This window comes from Oncorhynchus mykiss, chromosome 12, assembly GCF_057628025.1.
Source record: "Oncorhynchus mykiss isolate SJ-2025 chromosome 12, ASM5762802v1, whole genome shotgun sequence".
In the NCBI taxonomy this organism is placed as follows: domain Eukaryota; kingdom Metazoa; phylum Chordata; class Actinopteri; order Salmoniformes; family Salmonidae; genus Oncorhynchus; species Oncorhynchus mykiss.
The window spans coordinates 21,952,559-21,968,216 of NC_143033.1; the positions used below are offsets into that span (position 1 = coordinate 21,952,559).

Sequence of the window (15,658 nt, forward strand, 5' to 3'; positions counted from 1 at the left end):
CAGCTTCCACGTCTGTTTGGAACAAGAGATCATTCCAGTTAATTCCCTTAATTGCATTTTCAAATAGTTTAATTCACTCTTAGGTATTAGTTGATCCGACTTTCTAACAGTCGAGAGGTTAAACCCGTTCTTAGACAGCTTTCTGGCTATAAGTGCCAGATTATGATCAGATAGCCCAGTAACCATATTGAATGATTTAGTCACTCTCTCTGGTTTATTACTGGACACCAAATCAATCTGTGTTTTAGAGCAACAAGTCACCCTGGTTGGCCCTTTAACTAGCTGTGTAAGGTCAAAGGTATTAATGATCTGTTTGAGGGTTTTCCGACAAGACTTGTCTTCACAATTAATGTTAAAATATCCCATTAAGATGACCTCTTTCCCAAAATCACATTCCCTACGCATGTTATTAAACTGATCAAAAAAACACACCTTTGGTGGAAGGTGGCCTATACATTCCAATAGGGGTAAAAGACATTTGGGGAGACAGTGTAATGTTCAGGCCAAAACATTGTAGTTCATTATCACATGACCACTCAATTTCTTTAATAAGACAGTAATATCATCATACAGTACAACCTTGTGTACATCAGTTTTATATATTTCTATTTAAATAATAAAAATATTGGTTTTAAAAATCAGCAAAGCTAGAACGCTGTACAAAGCGTTTACAAATGTCCAATCATCCACAGTTCAGTAAAACAGATACAAAGGACAACTTTAAACATTACATGCTAACAAACAAGGGTTCCAAAGCAGTCTGTAAGACAATGATAAATAACTACATTTTTACAAAACATACCATTCCTGAACATTGAAAGGAAACAAAAAGACACTGGACACATTAAATAGGAGCCTTAATAAATTCAGAAAAATCCTGTCGACAACTACAGTTATATGACTCTATAAGCAGTGATAACAAATCACACACTTTCCATGCTAGCTTAAGAACTACAGCTCAACTTTAAAAATGGCCAATAAGCCACTGAATAAGCTGCTAAACCACAGTGGATAAGATATATTCTTATATAAAATAAGGACACTTTTGGCAGGAATAGATGAAAAGGCAGAGCCAGTCAGAGGGTCTTTTGGTATTAGGTTAGTATCTTAGTACTAGACAAGCCTACCTACAGTACATTCTAAAGCCATGGGGTTGAATCCTAATGTCCACTTCAGTCAATGTTTCACTTTAGGCTCCCATTGACATCAGAGCATGACTAAGTGAAAATTCAACTTAAGTGGAAGTTAGTATTCACCCCATTGTGAGCAGGGCAGGTTTGGTTAAGACATTGGAATGTATTACAGGGGCAGAGTGCTGGTGTGCCAGAGAGTCAGTCAGCTCAGTTAGTACACAGGCTTGTAGAGGATCTGTCCATTGAGCAGCCTGCGTTTGAGCTCCTTCCACAACAGGCTGCGCTCCCTCTGGGAACCCTTCATGAAGCCCCTGTTCTCCAGGGCACGGCGAGACAGGTAGGGGATGACCTCGTTGACTGGGCCATAGGGGACGTATTTGTACACTGGGAATCCAGCCTGGCCTGTTCTCAGACACAGAGAGAGTGGGAGATCAAATCAAATCAAATTTTTATTTGTTATGTGACTGGAGAAGCAACAACCACTAGCAATGTGTTTCACACAAGCACAGAAAAACATTGGAACCTAATTACATGCACAGGAATGGAAGGTATTTTTGTCTAAAAGTTAGTCTCTAAACTAATTTGTCTAAATCAATAAAAAGCTAAATTATATAATAACAAAATGTGTGTGAACCCCTATTGATCTACACACTAAAGACAGCTATGGTTTGGTATCAGGTGACTGATGACTGAGTGAGACCCTGAGGTTGTTTGTTTCGCACAAGATTTCTGACCAAAATGCCAATCAATAAATCTTGAACTCCAATAAACCCATTACTATTATGCAACACCCATCTACAGTTCTGAAGGTGTTACAGTACCTAGTGGGAAGCTGATCTGGTCACACATTCCGAGCAGCTGTCCAAAATAGACCTTGTTCTCAGTGGGTGACAGACCCATCTGGTTCATCCTGCAGAGAGACACCACAGACGGAATGTAAATATAAAATAAAACAAACATAATCCTGTGCAAAAATAAACATCACCTCACTGATGAATGCATTTACGTTTTAGTCATTTAGCAGACGCTCTTATACAGAAGCAATTAGGGTTAAGTGCCTTGCTCAAGGGTACAGAAATATTTTTTTAGCTAGTTGACTCGGGGATTCAAACCAGTGACCTTTCGGTTACTGGCCGAACGCTCTTAACCACTTGCTACATGCCCATTGATATAATACATTTGGTTTCTGTGACGTGGTTTTACTACTGGTTTGGTGCTTTGTGTTGCAAAATGTCTGTAGAAAAAGTCTAGTAACTAGTCTAACCACCTCTTAATTTGAATAAAGCCCAGAGGCGGGTCTTACTTCTCCAGAGTGAATTTGACAGTGTCCTCGTTGTGTGACGCCACCATGACATTAGCCTTCCTGTTGTGGTTGATCTCTTCCAACACAAACTCTAAACATCTTTGGAGAATCAGGGAAAGACAAGGAACTTTGGCTATTCCATTCAGCTGATATGATAACGTCATCACATAATGCATCCAAATTCAACTATGAAAATACCCACTTAAGTCACGCATAACACCAATGGTTATGATCTTAGGTCAGTTTTGCATTTTTCACACAAATGGATTGGGGGTCAGGGAAGCTGATCCTAGATCTGTACCTAGGGGAAACGTCACCCCAAAGCACAGAAGGGGGTCTTACTTGTGGTACATCCGGTTGGTGGCCTCGTAGTCTGGGTTAATGGGGTCTTCGTAGCCGATCTCCTCCGCCCTGCTCCTCTCCTGGTACATGTAGGCCCCGCGGACCAGCTTGGCCCCAAAGTACCAACCTTCACGCCGGGACAGCTCCATATCCACAGACACATTGTCATAGGCTTCCTTTACAGGTAGTAAAGGGTAACACAATTATATAACGCTATGGTTAACACCACAAATCTTGACATTTTTGGCACCAGGCTGTCCAGAACACCTCTTATAAAGGGTAGATAAGTAACAAGATCGTGTTTAAATAGTTTCATTTCAGGTTTATGTCAAAAAACAAACATGGCTATGGAAGGTTTATATGGATTATATACTAGGTTGGGCTTTTATGAGTCAAATATGGAAGGCTTACAAAACCTGTTTCACTCTAAGTTTATGACAAGTCAATACATAACAGGGATCCTCCCTACATACATATTATATGAGACTGTACATGTAGTCCCAATAACAAGTCCCAAGCTCTACATACAAATCAAATCACATTTTATTGGTCACATACACATGGTTAGCAAATGTTATTGCGAGTGTAGCGAAATGCTTATGCTTCTAGATCCGACAGTACAGCAGTATCTAACAGGTAATATCTAACAATTCCACAACATAACCTAATATCTAACAAATCCTAATACACACAATCTAGTAAAGGAATGGGATGAGAATATATAAGTATAAAATATATGGATAAGCAGTGACAGAGCAACTAAGATGCAATAGATAGTGAAGGATACAGTATACACATATGAGATATGTAAACATTCTTAAAGTGGCATTATTAAGTGACTAGTGTTCCATTTATTAAAGTGGCCAATGATATCAAGTCTGTAGGTAGGCAGCCGCCTCTCTGTTTATTGTCTTTTATGATCTTTTTTTGCCTTCCTGTGACATCGGTTGTTGTAGGTGTCCTGGAGGGAAGGTAGTTTGCCCCCAGTGATGGATTGTGCAGACCGCACCACCATTTGGAGAGCCCTGCGGTTGTGGGCTGTGCAGTTGCCGTACCAGGCGGTGATACAGTCAGACAGGGTGCTCTCAATTGTGCACCTGTAAAAGTTAGTGAGGGTTTTAGGTGACAAGCCACATTTTTTTTCAGCCTCCTGAGGTTGAAGAGGCGGCTATTGCGCCTTATTTACCACATTATCTGTGTGCGAGGACAATTTCATTTTGTCTGTGATATGTACACCGAGGAACTTAAAACTTTCCACCTTCTCCAATGCTTTCCCGTCGATGTGGATATGGGGGTGCTCCCTTTGCGGTTTCCCGAAGTCCACGATCATGACTTTTGTTTTGCTGACATTGAGTGAGAGGTTATTTTCCTGACAACACACTCCAAGGGCTCTCACCTCCTCCCTGTAGGCGGTTTCGTCGTTGTTGGTAATCAAGCCTGATCAAACTTGATCATTGAGTTGGAGGCATGCACAGCCCCATGGTCATGGGTGAACAGGGAGTACAGGAGGGGGCTGAGCACGCACCCCTGTCGGGCCGCAGTGTTGTGGATCAGTGAAGTGGACTACCCTCACCACCTGGAGCGGCCCATCAGGAAGTCCAGGACCCAGTTGCACAGAGCGAGGTCGGTTCTCAAGCTTAATGAAGAGTTGAGGGTACTATGGTGCTGAATGCTGAGCTGTATTCAATGAAACAGTATTCTTACATAGGTATTCCTCTTGTCTAGATGGGATAGGGTAGTGTGCAGTGATGGCGATTGCATCGTCTGTGGACCTGGAGTGGGTCTAGGGAGTCAGGTAGGGTGGCGGTGATATGATCCTTGACAAATCTCTCGAAGCACTTCATGATGACAGAAGTGAGTGCTACGGGGCGATAGTCATTTAGTTCAGTTACTTTAGCTTTCTTTGGAACAGGAACAATGGTGGCCATCTTGAAGCATTTGGGGACAGCAGACTGGGATAGGGATTGATTGAATATGTCCGTAAACACACCAGCCAGCTGGTCTGCGCAGGCTCTGAGGACGCGGTTAGGGATGCGGTCTGGGACGGCAGCCCTGCGAGGGTTAACACGTTTAAATCACGTCAGCCACGGAGGAGGAGAGCCCACAGTCTTTGTTAGCGGGCCGTGTCAGTGGCACTGTATTGTCATCAAAGTACGCAAAGAAGTTGTTTAATTTGTTTGAGATCAAGAAGTCGATGTCAAAGATGGGGCTGGTTTGATTGATTGTCTGTCAACCCTGTCACATACGTCTCGTGTTTGAGCCGTTGAATTGCGGCTCCACTTTGTCTCTATCCTGACGCTTTGCTTGTTTGATTGCCTTACGGAGGGAATAACTACACTTTGTATTCGGTCATGTTTCCAGTCACCTTGCCATGATTAAATGCGGTCATACGTGCTTTCAGTTTTGCGCGAATGCTGCCATCAATCCACAGTTTCTGGTTAGGGAAGGTTTTAGTAGTCACAGTGGGTACAACATCTCCTATATAGCGTGTAGGTCAATGTTATTGTCTGAGGCTACCCTGCAATCGATATGCTGATAGAATTTAGGTAGCCTTGTTCTCAGATTAGCTTTGTTAAAATCCCCAGCTACAATAAATGCAGCCTCAGGATATATGGTTTCCAGTTCGCATAAAGTCCAGTAAAGTTCCTTGATGGCTGTCTTGGTATCCGCTTGCAGGAGGATATACACGGCTGTGACGATAACCGAAGAGAGTTTACTTGGAAGATAACACGGACGGCCTCACCTTAAGATAGCACTGGTAGGTGTTGAAGATAATGGGCTTCTCTCTGTTGAAGATCCTCTGCATCTCCAGGGTCAGTCTGCTGATAGCTGGCTGGAAGTACGTCTGCTCAGCATCCACCATCAGCCTCACCCCGTTATCCACCGCATGCTGGGAGAGAGGGAAGGACAAAAGCTTTTTGTTAACTTCTGTCAGTTAGCATCAACACCTGGTCAGCTCCAGAAAAGTGAGCAGAAAATGCTGTTGATTATCTGAAACCCTTCAGTGATCTTGCTCCTACCTAGGCTATAGAAATGTATGAGTCTAAGCCTTCTATTTCTGAGCCCATACAATTTAGACTTTTAGCAGACTGTGCTTTCCAGAGCCACTTACAATTACTGCATTCATCGTAAGATAGCTAGGTGAGACAACACATATCACAGTCATAGTCGTAGCATGTTGAGGTCATTGGCCATCTTGTGTTGCCATGTAGTCCAGCCATGCTAATGCAATCTCAAGGGACCACGGTATTACTTGTATCTATAGAGACTCACTTAAGAGCAAACAGACTTTGGATACAACACGTCATAGTAGACTCTTGGTCCTGTTGGAGCAGTGCAACTACAATTCAAACACAACCTTTCCCAAAAATGATGACACACTGCTGAAATAAATCAGAACATTTGTTATAAGAATAAACAAAAGTATTGCCAAAAGGTTTATTTCCAATAAACTCCTGTATGGCCTGCTCACTGAGGCAGGGATGAGAGTAAGAGAAGATTCTTGTCAAATCTGATATATACTACATCCCATGGTTCAATTAGAATATGAATTCGTGAACAACTACAAACACCTAGGTGTCTGGCTAGACTGTAAACACCTAGGTGTCTGGCTAGACTGTAAATACAAGCAAGATTTCTGGCTCTCACAGACCTTAAAGACTTCTTAAAGAAGAAGTTACAGAAGTCATTTTGAGCCTCCTTCACTCACGCTGCCAAACATGTCCTCGTAAAACGGACTATTTTGCCGATCCTCGACTTCAGAGATGTCAATTACAAAATAGCCTCCAACACTCTACTCAGCAAATTGGATGCAGTCTATCACAGTGCCATCCGTTTTGTCACCAAAGCCCCATATTCCACCCACCACCTGTATGCTCTCGTCGGCTGGCCCTCGCTACACATTCGTCGCCAAACCCACTGGCTCCAGGTCATCTACAAGTCTTTGCTAGGTAAAGCGTCACCTTATCTCAGCTCACTGGTCACCATAGCAACACCCACCCATAGCACGAGCTCCAGCAGGTATATCTCACTAGTCATCCCCAAAGCCAACACTTCCTCTAGCCGCCTTTCCTTACAGTTCTCTGCTGCCAATGACTGGAACGAATTGCAAAAATCGCTGAAGTTGGAGACTTATATCTCCCTCACTAACTTTAAGCATCAGCTATCTGAGCAGCTTACCAATCGCTGCAGCTGTACACAGCCCATCTGTAAATAGCCCATCCAACCACCTACCTCATCACCATATTGTTTTTATTTATTTTAGCTATTTTGCACACCAGTATTTCTACTTTCACATACTCACCTGCACATCTATCACTTCAGTGTTCATTTTCTAAATTGTAATTACTTCGCCACTATGGCCTATTTATTGCCTTACCTCCTTACTCCATTTGCACACACTGTATACAGATTTTTCTATTGTGTTATTGACTGTACTTTTGTTTATCCCATGTATAACTGTTGTTTTTTGTCACACTTCTTTGCTTTATCTTGGCCAGGTTGTAGTTTTAAATGACAACTTGTTCTCAACTGGCCTACCTGGTTAAATAAAGGTGAAATAAAAAATGAATGTGAGTAGCTGGGTTAATATACTGTTGTTCAATTTTAAAGCGATGCTAGTTAACAGTGCCTAGGTTGCACTCAAAAATCCCCCTACCTTGGCCAGAACATCCACTCTCTGCAGCATCCTCTTCATCTGTTTCTCCTCTTCAACAGTGAACTTCTTCAACAGAGGCTCCAGCTGACCAGTCTAGAAAATCAGAAGACACATTTCATTTAGAGTCAACCCTGACCTAAACTACAAAATGCATGTATGTATGCATGTATGCATGTATGCATGCATGCATGCATGTATGTATGTATGTATGCATATACTGTATGTACACTGCATGGATGATGGATTTGTGTAGGTACATAATACACTTCATAAGTTTCTGTGTACAAACACATTCAGGTAGATCTCCTACAGTACTATGCCTGTATGTTAAATATGACAATGTCAATTTATGTGTGTCCGAGTGCATGTGATATATGTGGCTAGCTCGCCTCAACATTGGGAATGACGAGCAGGTTCGAGATCGATGTTCTGTCATTAATCAAGCTGTTCCAGTCCAGAAGGTCAATCGTTCTGGGGGACATGATGTAAATGACATATTCAAAATCAAATTCAGTCCTGTATGCACATCCTATCTATTGAATAGTTGATTGTTTGTGTGCTCATGATGCATTTCAAGTTCAGCCTCTTACCCTGATGGGCCCAGTTTCTCTCCAGTAAACCAGTTCTCAATGTCATCTTTATTTCCAACCCCCAGCTGAGTCAAACTCTCCTGTAGCAAACAGAAGTATAGAGCCATTATTGCATGGAACTCCCATTTATGCTCAAATGAACAGCAAAACTGGTTGAAAAAAATAGATAAAGCACCACCTAACAGCACAACGCCTCTCCCCAATTTGACCTAGATATTTTGTATGTATTGATATGTAGGCCGTGTGTGCCGTTTAAAAACGTACAATATGTAGTTCTGTCCTTGGGCTGTTTTTGTCTTAATATTCTGTATTATGTCATGGTTCATGTTTTGTATGAACCCCAGGAAGAGAAGCTGCTGCTTGCGCAACAGATAAACGGGGATCCTAATAAAATACCAAAATAGGATTTCATTTTATTAATGAATATCAATAACTATTAATGATGAAACATTATAGATAGATCAAGGAAATTAGTAGGAGGAAAAACAATTAATGTTTCATCATTTTGGTATGGTGTTTTCACAGGTGTTTTTGTCTCAAAGGAACCATAAGGCTCTAACAGATATGAAGTATGTTAGATCTAGGGAGTTGTCTTAGTAGCAGAGAGCCGGTTTGGGTGATTTTTAGCTGGGAAACTGCTTGAACTCAGTCACATCTCCACTTTGAGTGTTGCTCTAGGTGACACGCACCTTCAGCTGTTCCAGTTCCAGTTTCTGCTCCAGTGCATCCATGCCAGACTTCCCCTGCTGTGCTGCCAGCAGGTTGAAGAACCTCCTCCATTTCACCAGCACCGCTGAGAACTGGAGCTGGAGAGGGGAGGTAACAGGTCAATACACCAACAAACAATCAAACAAAAAAAGCTGCACTCTGTCATGATCACTGCCAATGTTAAATCAAGGGCTAAAAGAGAGTCTAACAGGCAGAGGGTGTCTAACTCACCAGGAACTGTGGACGGCCCAGGGCAGTCATCTTAATGGCAGAAAATCCATCTACAGAGGCCCCCCCTGAGTGTCAGAGATACAACATAACATTTAGTGCAGCAATAACAGGATTGATAAATACATAATAATAATCATACTAAGCATAATATAACATCTGCATAAAAACTATTTTTTGACTCAATTAATTGAACTCACTGCATTTGATTGTGTTCTCACCTGAGGCTTTTATGCAGTTGAGGAAGGTCTCCATCTGGTTGTCACACTTGGCCTCATCAGCATAGAAGTATGTCCTGGCACTGACCACGCCCCCACGACGGTCCCCAAACTGACGGTGGGCCTTGTACTTCTTCTCACGGTGGTCAACGCCTAAAGTCAGAAAACAACATGAGACATAATGTTGTCTAATGTAACAAGACTTTCCTCTAGACTTGAGTATACACACACAGAACACTGGGAGGGAAAGACAAGAGAAGACTTTCCAAAGGAATGACCCTCCCCACCATCACCTAAACAATCTAGATCTAAATTGGCATAGATACCTGGAGATCTGTTTTTCATAAAATGAAAAATTGTGACAGCAGAATACTTCAACGTGTACCAAATATATTAGACAGGCATGTGCCTCTTGGCAAGGCAACACATCTGCAGACCGAATAAAAAAAAAATAAAAAAAAAATTATATATATATATATATATATATATATATATATATATATATATATATATATATACACACATATATACACACACACACTCTTTTGGACACACCTGCTCACTCAGGGGTTTTTCTTAATTTTAACTATTTTATACATTGTAGAATAATAGTGAAGATATCAACTATGAAATAACACATATGGAATCATGTAGTAACCAAAAAAGTGTTATAAATATTTTTTTGATTTTTCTATTTGTTTACATAACCACCCTTTGCCTTGATGACAGCATTGCACACTCTTGGCATTCCCAAACCATCTCAATTGAGTTGAGGTCAGGTGATCTCTAGATACCTACTCCCATGCTCAGAAAACATATGTGGGAGAGGGTTATGTAAATATCCAGAGCCCCAACACATGACATGAACCAGGGATTCAGCTGCTCTTTAACTTAACATGCATATCTGTAGGCATGGACGATATACCGTTTATACCGCATACCGGGGAATTTCGAAATAGCCCCAGATCATAGCTTCACCTGGATTCACCTGGTCAGTCTGTCATGGAAGAGCAGGTTTTCTTAACAGTTTGTTTGTACAGTGTGTGTGTGAGATATACACACACATACACACAGTACAAGTCAAAAGTTTGGACACACCTACTCATTCCAGGGTTTTTCTTAATTTGTACTATTTTCTACATTGTAGAATAATAGTGAAGTCATCAAAACTATGAAATAACACATGGAATCATGTAGTAAACAAAAAAGTGTTTTCAAAGTAGCCACCCTTCGCATTCACTCAACCAGCTTCCCAAGGAATGCTTTTCCAACTGTCTTGAAGGAGTTCCCACATATGCTGAGGACTTGTTGGGCTGCTTTTCCTTCACTCTGCGGTCCAAATCATCCCAAACCATCTCAATTGGTTTGCGGTCGGGGGATTGTGGAGGCCAGGTCATCTGATGCAGCACTCCATCACTCTCCTTCTTAGTAAAATAGCCCTAACACAGCATGGAGGTGTTTTGGGTCATTGTCCTGTTGAAAAACAAATGATAGTCCCACTAAGTGCAAACCAGATGGGATGGCGTATCGCTGCAGAATGCTGTGGTATTGTCCAGATTGACTGACCTTCATGTCTTAAAGTAATGATGGACTGTCATTTGGTCTTTTACCATTTGGTATTTTACCAAATAGGGCTATATTCTGTATACTACCCCTACCTTGTCACAACACAATTGATTGGCTCAAATGCATGAAATTCCACAAATTCACTTTTTAACAAGGCACACCTGTTAATTGAAATGCATTCCAGGTGACTACCTCATAAAGCTGGTTGAGAGAATGCCAAGAGTGTGCAAAGCTGTCATCAAGGTAAAGGGTGGCTACTTTGAAGAACCTCAAATATAAAATATATTTTAATTTGTTTACCACTTTTTTGGCGACTACATGATTCCATCTGTGTTATTTCATAGTTTTGATGTCTTTCCTATTATTCTACAATGTAGAAAACAGCACAAATAAAGAAAAACTCTGGAATGAGTAGGTGTTTCCAAACTTTTGACTGGTACACACACTCACACACACCTGCCCCTGGTGAGCACATCAAGTAATACTGTAATATCCGGTATGTTACAAAAACAGCAGGAGTATGAAAATCTGGATACCGACCAACCCTACATACTTGCCCTCATTAACCCCTCCAGACTAAATCCAGATCGAACCTGCTCCCTCACCCATGCAATCTCATGTAACAAACATCATGTAAGAGGCTCGATATTAACCCTTAAATGACCGCTGGCATAGACCCAGAAAGTTAGCATTCAGGAACATTTCTGAACCGACAGACATTTTGGCAATGCGCCCCCACTGCTTCCACACGCACGGTTATGTGCCCCGTATGAAAGGGGTTCCACCCCCCACCTCCACCAACCAGATGGCCTGATACATCAGTAATGAAACATTTATGTAAAGTAACATTACTGTGGTCATGCTCCTGCGTTACAAAGAATTCTGTAGCTGGCACTGCAATAAATTATGAAGTGCATAAATAACCAATCAATTACAACAAATCTCACAATCATAACCATATAAATGAATTGTAAATCAAACTGAAAACTCATTTTGAATTGTTAATCCATTTCAGTCTACAAATACACACCTGGACTTTCTTTCTCAGCTTCAGACACACAGGCTCTGAAAGAGAGGACACCGAAATAACATGACAACAATTGAGAGATACTTATATCAAGAGTTCAGGTGTTTAGTACCAAATAAGACATTGGAAATCATTTTGAAGTAAGTAGATGGGGAGGAAAATGGGGTCCCAGTAATGAACTGGATTATGACTCATAATTTCTTAAATCAAGGTCATGCACTATAGATTATCACAATTTGTGGCAGCAGCCCCCCCAGAAGCTGTTAAAATCAGTTCCAGCTCTGCGTTTCACAACCACAGAGTGTGTGCCAGTATGTTGAGTGTACTATATATATATATACACATGGTACGCACGACAGCGGGATTGGGGGGAGGGTGTTAACATTATGTAGAAGTGCAAATGTCCTGCTAGTTGATCTCTTGTGCCGTCGTGGACTTCTGATCACTGAGACTGTTGACTATTTCAAAACCTCAGTGCATCCCACATACAGTAGCCTAGGTTAATCTAGAAAGATCCAGTCCAGAACCGAACCTAAAACACAAGCTTGAATAACATGAAGGAAATTGTTGTCTCATTAGCACATTTCTGTATTTTTTTAAATTACCTTTATTTTACCAGTTAAGTTGACTGAGAACACATTCTCATTTACAGCAACAACCTGGGAAATAGTTACATGGGAGAGGAAGGGGGATGAATGACCAATTAAAAGCTGGGGATGATTAGCTGGCCATGATGGTTGGAGGGACAGATTGGGAAGGACACCGTGGCTAACACCCCTACGCTCACAACAAGCGCAATGGGATCTTCAGTGACCACAGAGAGCCAGGGCACCTGGAACCCTACACCGGGCAATGTCCCCAATCACAGCCCTGGGGCAATAGCATATTTTTTTAGACCAGAGAAAAGAGTGCCTTCTGATGGCCCTACAGCACCACCTCAAGCAGCATCTGGTCTCCCATCCAGGGACTGACCATGATCAACCCTGCTTAGCTTCAGAGGCAAGCTAGCAGTGAGATGCAGGGTGGTATGCTGCTGGCATCTTTCCGTGCTGTTGGTTGTTTCAGTGATTGCCATGGCTTAATGTTATCAAGGGGTAAATATTTGCACAGGCTAACTGCACAATTTGCATGAAAGTTTTAACATAAATTAGTTGAGTCTGGAAGTTTGAAAGTAATAGACTTCAGAAACTAATTTAAAGCATGTACTTTTCCAACCTTGATGATTACAACTCTGGTACACTCTCACAATGATTAATTCACAATGAGTCCTCTTCCTCTCTGGTACATCCAATTATCAACAAGAGAGAACAGGATGTTGTGTGTTACTCCACCAATGTAGGCTGGCTTCAAAAGTCCTAATTAGTCTGGTGTGGAGAGTTCCACAGAAATTAGGTAGGGTCAGACTGTTACCAAGTTGATATTTAATGGTGTCACTAACCTTTTCACTATCATTCCCATCTACCACCCCACCCTCTTCATTATTCAGCCTATTAGTTCAGCTTGAATGTGTGCATAGTCAGGCTATAAGAAAATCCCTAACCAAACAAGGGAAGGCTGTTTCTCAAAACACATGAAAACATAACATGCCCTGGGCCTCTTTTGAAAGGGTGCATCAAGTAACAACAGGGCTGGCTTGTCTCAATCCACCGCATGTGACTGCATTCTCAAAGGGACTGGAATAAACATGCTTCTTCAGCTAACAAATCAGGAGAGAGCCTCGAGGGGTATGTCTAAACTAACCAATGGTGGCCGGGTATTGCTGGGAAATGTCAGATGCTGAAAGTGATGCATTGTTTACAATCCATTTGAGACCATGAAAAATGGGATGGGCATGTTTTATGCTGAGAAGTTGTAAACACAGGTTTTTATGACTATGAAACATGAGTAGGCCTGTGTGTTTTAAAGGGAGAGGGTGTTTGATAGGGGCGATAGATTGTAGGCTCTCCCTGCTATGTCTGAGAAAAGTGCAACATATGGAACTGACCATATGGCTTGTTCCCCAATAGTATTGGATCACCTAGTATTATTTTGACTGTAGCCTTTTGCCATAGGTCAATTGCAGAAAATGTTTACATAGTGACTACTGAGGTAAAAGTATAGGCATGTCACGCTATATCACATTGCTACAAATAATCAATGATTCATAATAAGTTATGAATCTAGAAAATGTGAAAGCTTGTTTTTGTAGTGTGGATACTGCAAGAGTCCTATATCCTAGATTAGTGTTACTTCAGCTGGGGTTGTGACAAATGAGATACAGACTACTACAGCAGACTAGGGATGACAGAGACTACTTACTCCATCTCCTTCTTCTCTGCCTCCTCCTGGGTCAGGTCTTCCTCCACACTGTAATCCAGGACTGACCCCACGCCGAAGGCCTGGTTCTTATGGATCAGAGGCTTGATTGAGTTGTGGTCCTCCCCGGCCACAAACTGTCCATAGAACGTCATCTTCATCAGCCTCTCAAACAACCGCTGGCCAAATACCTTCTTGCTAAGGTCCATCAACTATGGACAGAGCAAATAATCAACGGAGTTAGACCCACAACTCGCCAGTAAGAGTAGTGTTCCTTTTAATTTGATCCCCCCCAGGAGCTGATCTGTGAAAACCACCACCTTCGACTTTCATTTCAGTCACAAGTTTCAAATGGTATGATAAGACAGTTTTCTTTAACACCTGCCTCAGTCACAGCGGCTGTGCAGACAGTCAGCCAGGCTAATGATAATAGGCCTAAACTACTTGTGCACCTGGAAATGTTAGGCTGTGAAATTAATGTAAGCTGTTCTTCTGCAAGCATGTTGAATAATGGCCCTTTTGACCGTCAGAAATGACCATTAAGTTATCTGACATATGAGTTAGCCTACTAACCACACCTGTAAAAACTAATCAAAGGAATGTAGCAAAAACAATCTAATCAAAATAATGTCCCTACCTCCTTGTTCTTGTCAACGAGGAAGTCGAATGTGCAAAGCTTGAAGACCAAAAGACTTCTAAGCAGCTCAATGTTATCTTTACTTTTGTAAGCTTCATGAGTGTTGTCAAAGTCGATTTCGATCTTCTGTGTTTGAGCTTCGGTGGTATTTTTTGACTGGGTGATGAGGTCCGCTTGAACAGCTTTCACCACAGTGCACTCATCAACTTGCTTCTCTTTCCCTCCTTCAACCTCATCACGTTGCGTGGATGCGACCGTGGAGCGAAATCTCTCGTGAGACAAGCATATTCTCTTGATGTTGTCGGAACTTGACTTGACTAGAGCTGGTACTACTTTATTGTACGACATTTAAAAAAAATGTTATTTACTTTTAGTATTTAAATTCGTTAAAACTCGTTTTATTGCGTTTAAGGGCGCGTGGATCCACCACTTTTCGTTCCTGGCTAGCCTGAAAGCCAGAATTAGTTGTTGCACAGCGTTTATAACCCAAGGTACGTATTTTAGTAGACACGCCTACTCTGACGCATCTGGCAGGAACTCCGCGTAGTGAGGACTCCCCCTTCAGTAAAACCCGTTTCCCCTTGCCCCCTCCCCAGTCCCCACCGTTGTTGTATAAACAATTGTTGGCAAGGTGTGCTAGTGTGTTTGACTTAATGGTATCTCCTGCCTGAAAGAAAGTACAGCAATCAATGGGTTTATTTATCCTACAATTCAATACTGTCTGGGAGCCAGATTTATGCAACCATTTATGCACAAAGGATTTTTGTGTTTGAGATAACACTTCACCCAAGTCAATACATATGCCTACAAGGCCCAAAGAAATGTTAAACTAGTTGTCATCCATCTGACCATAGACATAGTGTATGTGTACTGTGAGAATGTGCTACTTCCTATTTTCAACAACAGAGAGAGCCATTGACTAAGTACTGAATCTGCTCTGTAACTGACCAGGTT

The 15,658-nt window shown here is 41.7% G+C and overlaps 1 protein-coding gene across 2 annotated transcripts; it reads right to left on the bottom strand.

Annotated features, from left to right (window-relative positions):
* Positions 1-517: 517 nt before the first annotated feature.
* Positions 518-15,225, bottom strand: LOC110537170 (proline dehydrogenase 1, mitochondrial). Of its 2 annotated transcripts, XM_021623007.3 has the most exons (14): positions 14,705-15,225; positions 14,071-14,279; positions 11,776-11,810; positions 9,183-9,332; positions 8,965-9,029; positions 8,715-8,831; positions 8,026-8,105; positions 7,825-7,906; positions 7,436-7,528; positions 5,522-5,668; positions 2,779-2,954; positions 2,437-2,535; positions 1,955-2,043; positions 518-1,535 (listed from the first exon to the last, which is right to left on the bottom strand). In XM_021623007.3, the coding sequence occupies exons 1-14, from the start codon at positions 15,050-15,052 to the stop codon at positions 1,345-1,347; spliced, it is 1,881 nt and encodes a 626-aa protein (XP_021478682.2). In that variant the 5' UTR covers positions 15,053-15,225; the 3' UTR covers positions 518-1,344. The 2 variants fall into 2 exon arrangements, with proteins under 2 accessions (XP_021478682.2, XP_090048110.1); XM_090191984.1 differs by lacking the exon at positions 11,776-11,810 and having other exon boundaries at positions 14,705-15,154.
* Positions 15,226-15,658: the final 433 nt, after the last annotated feature.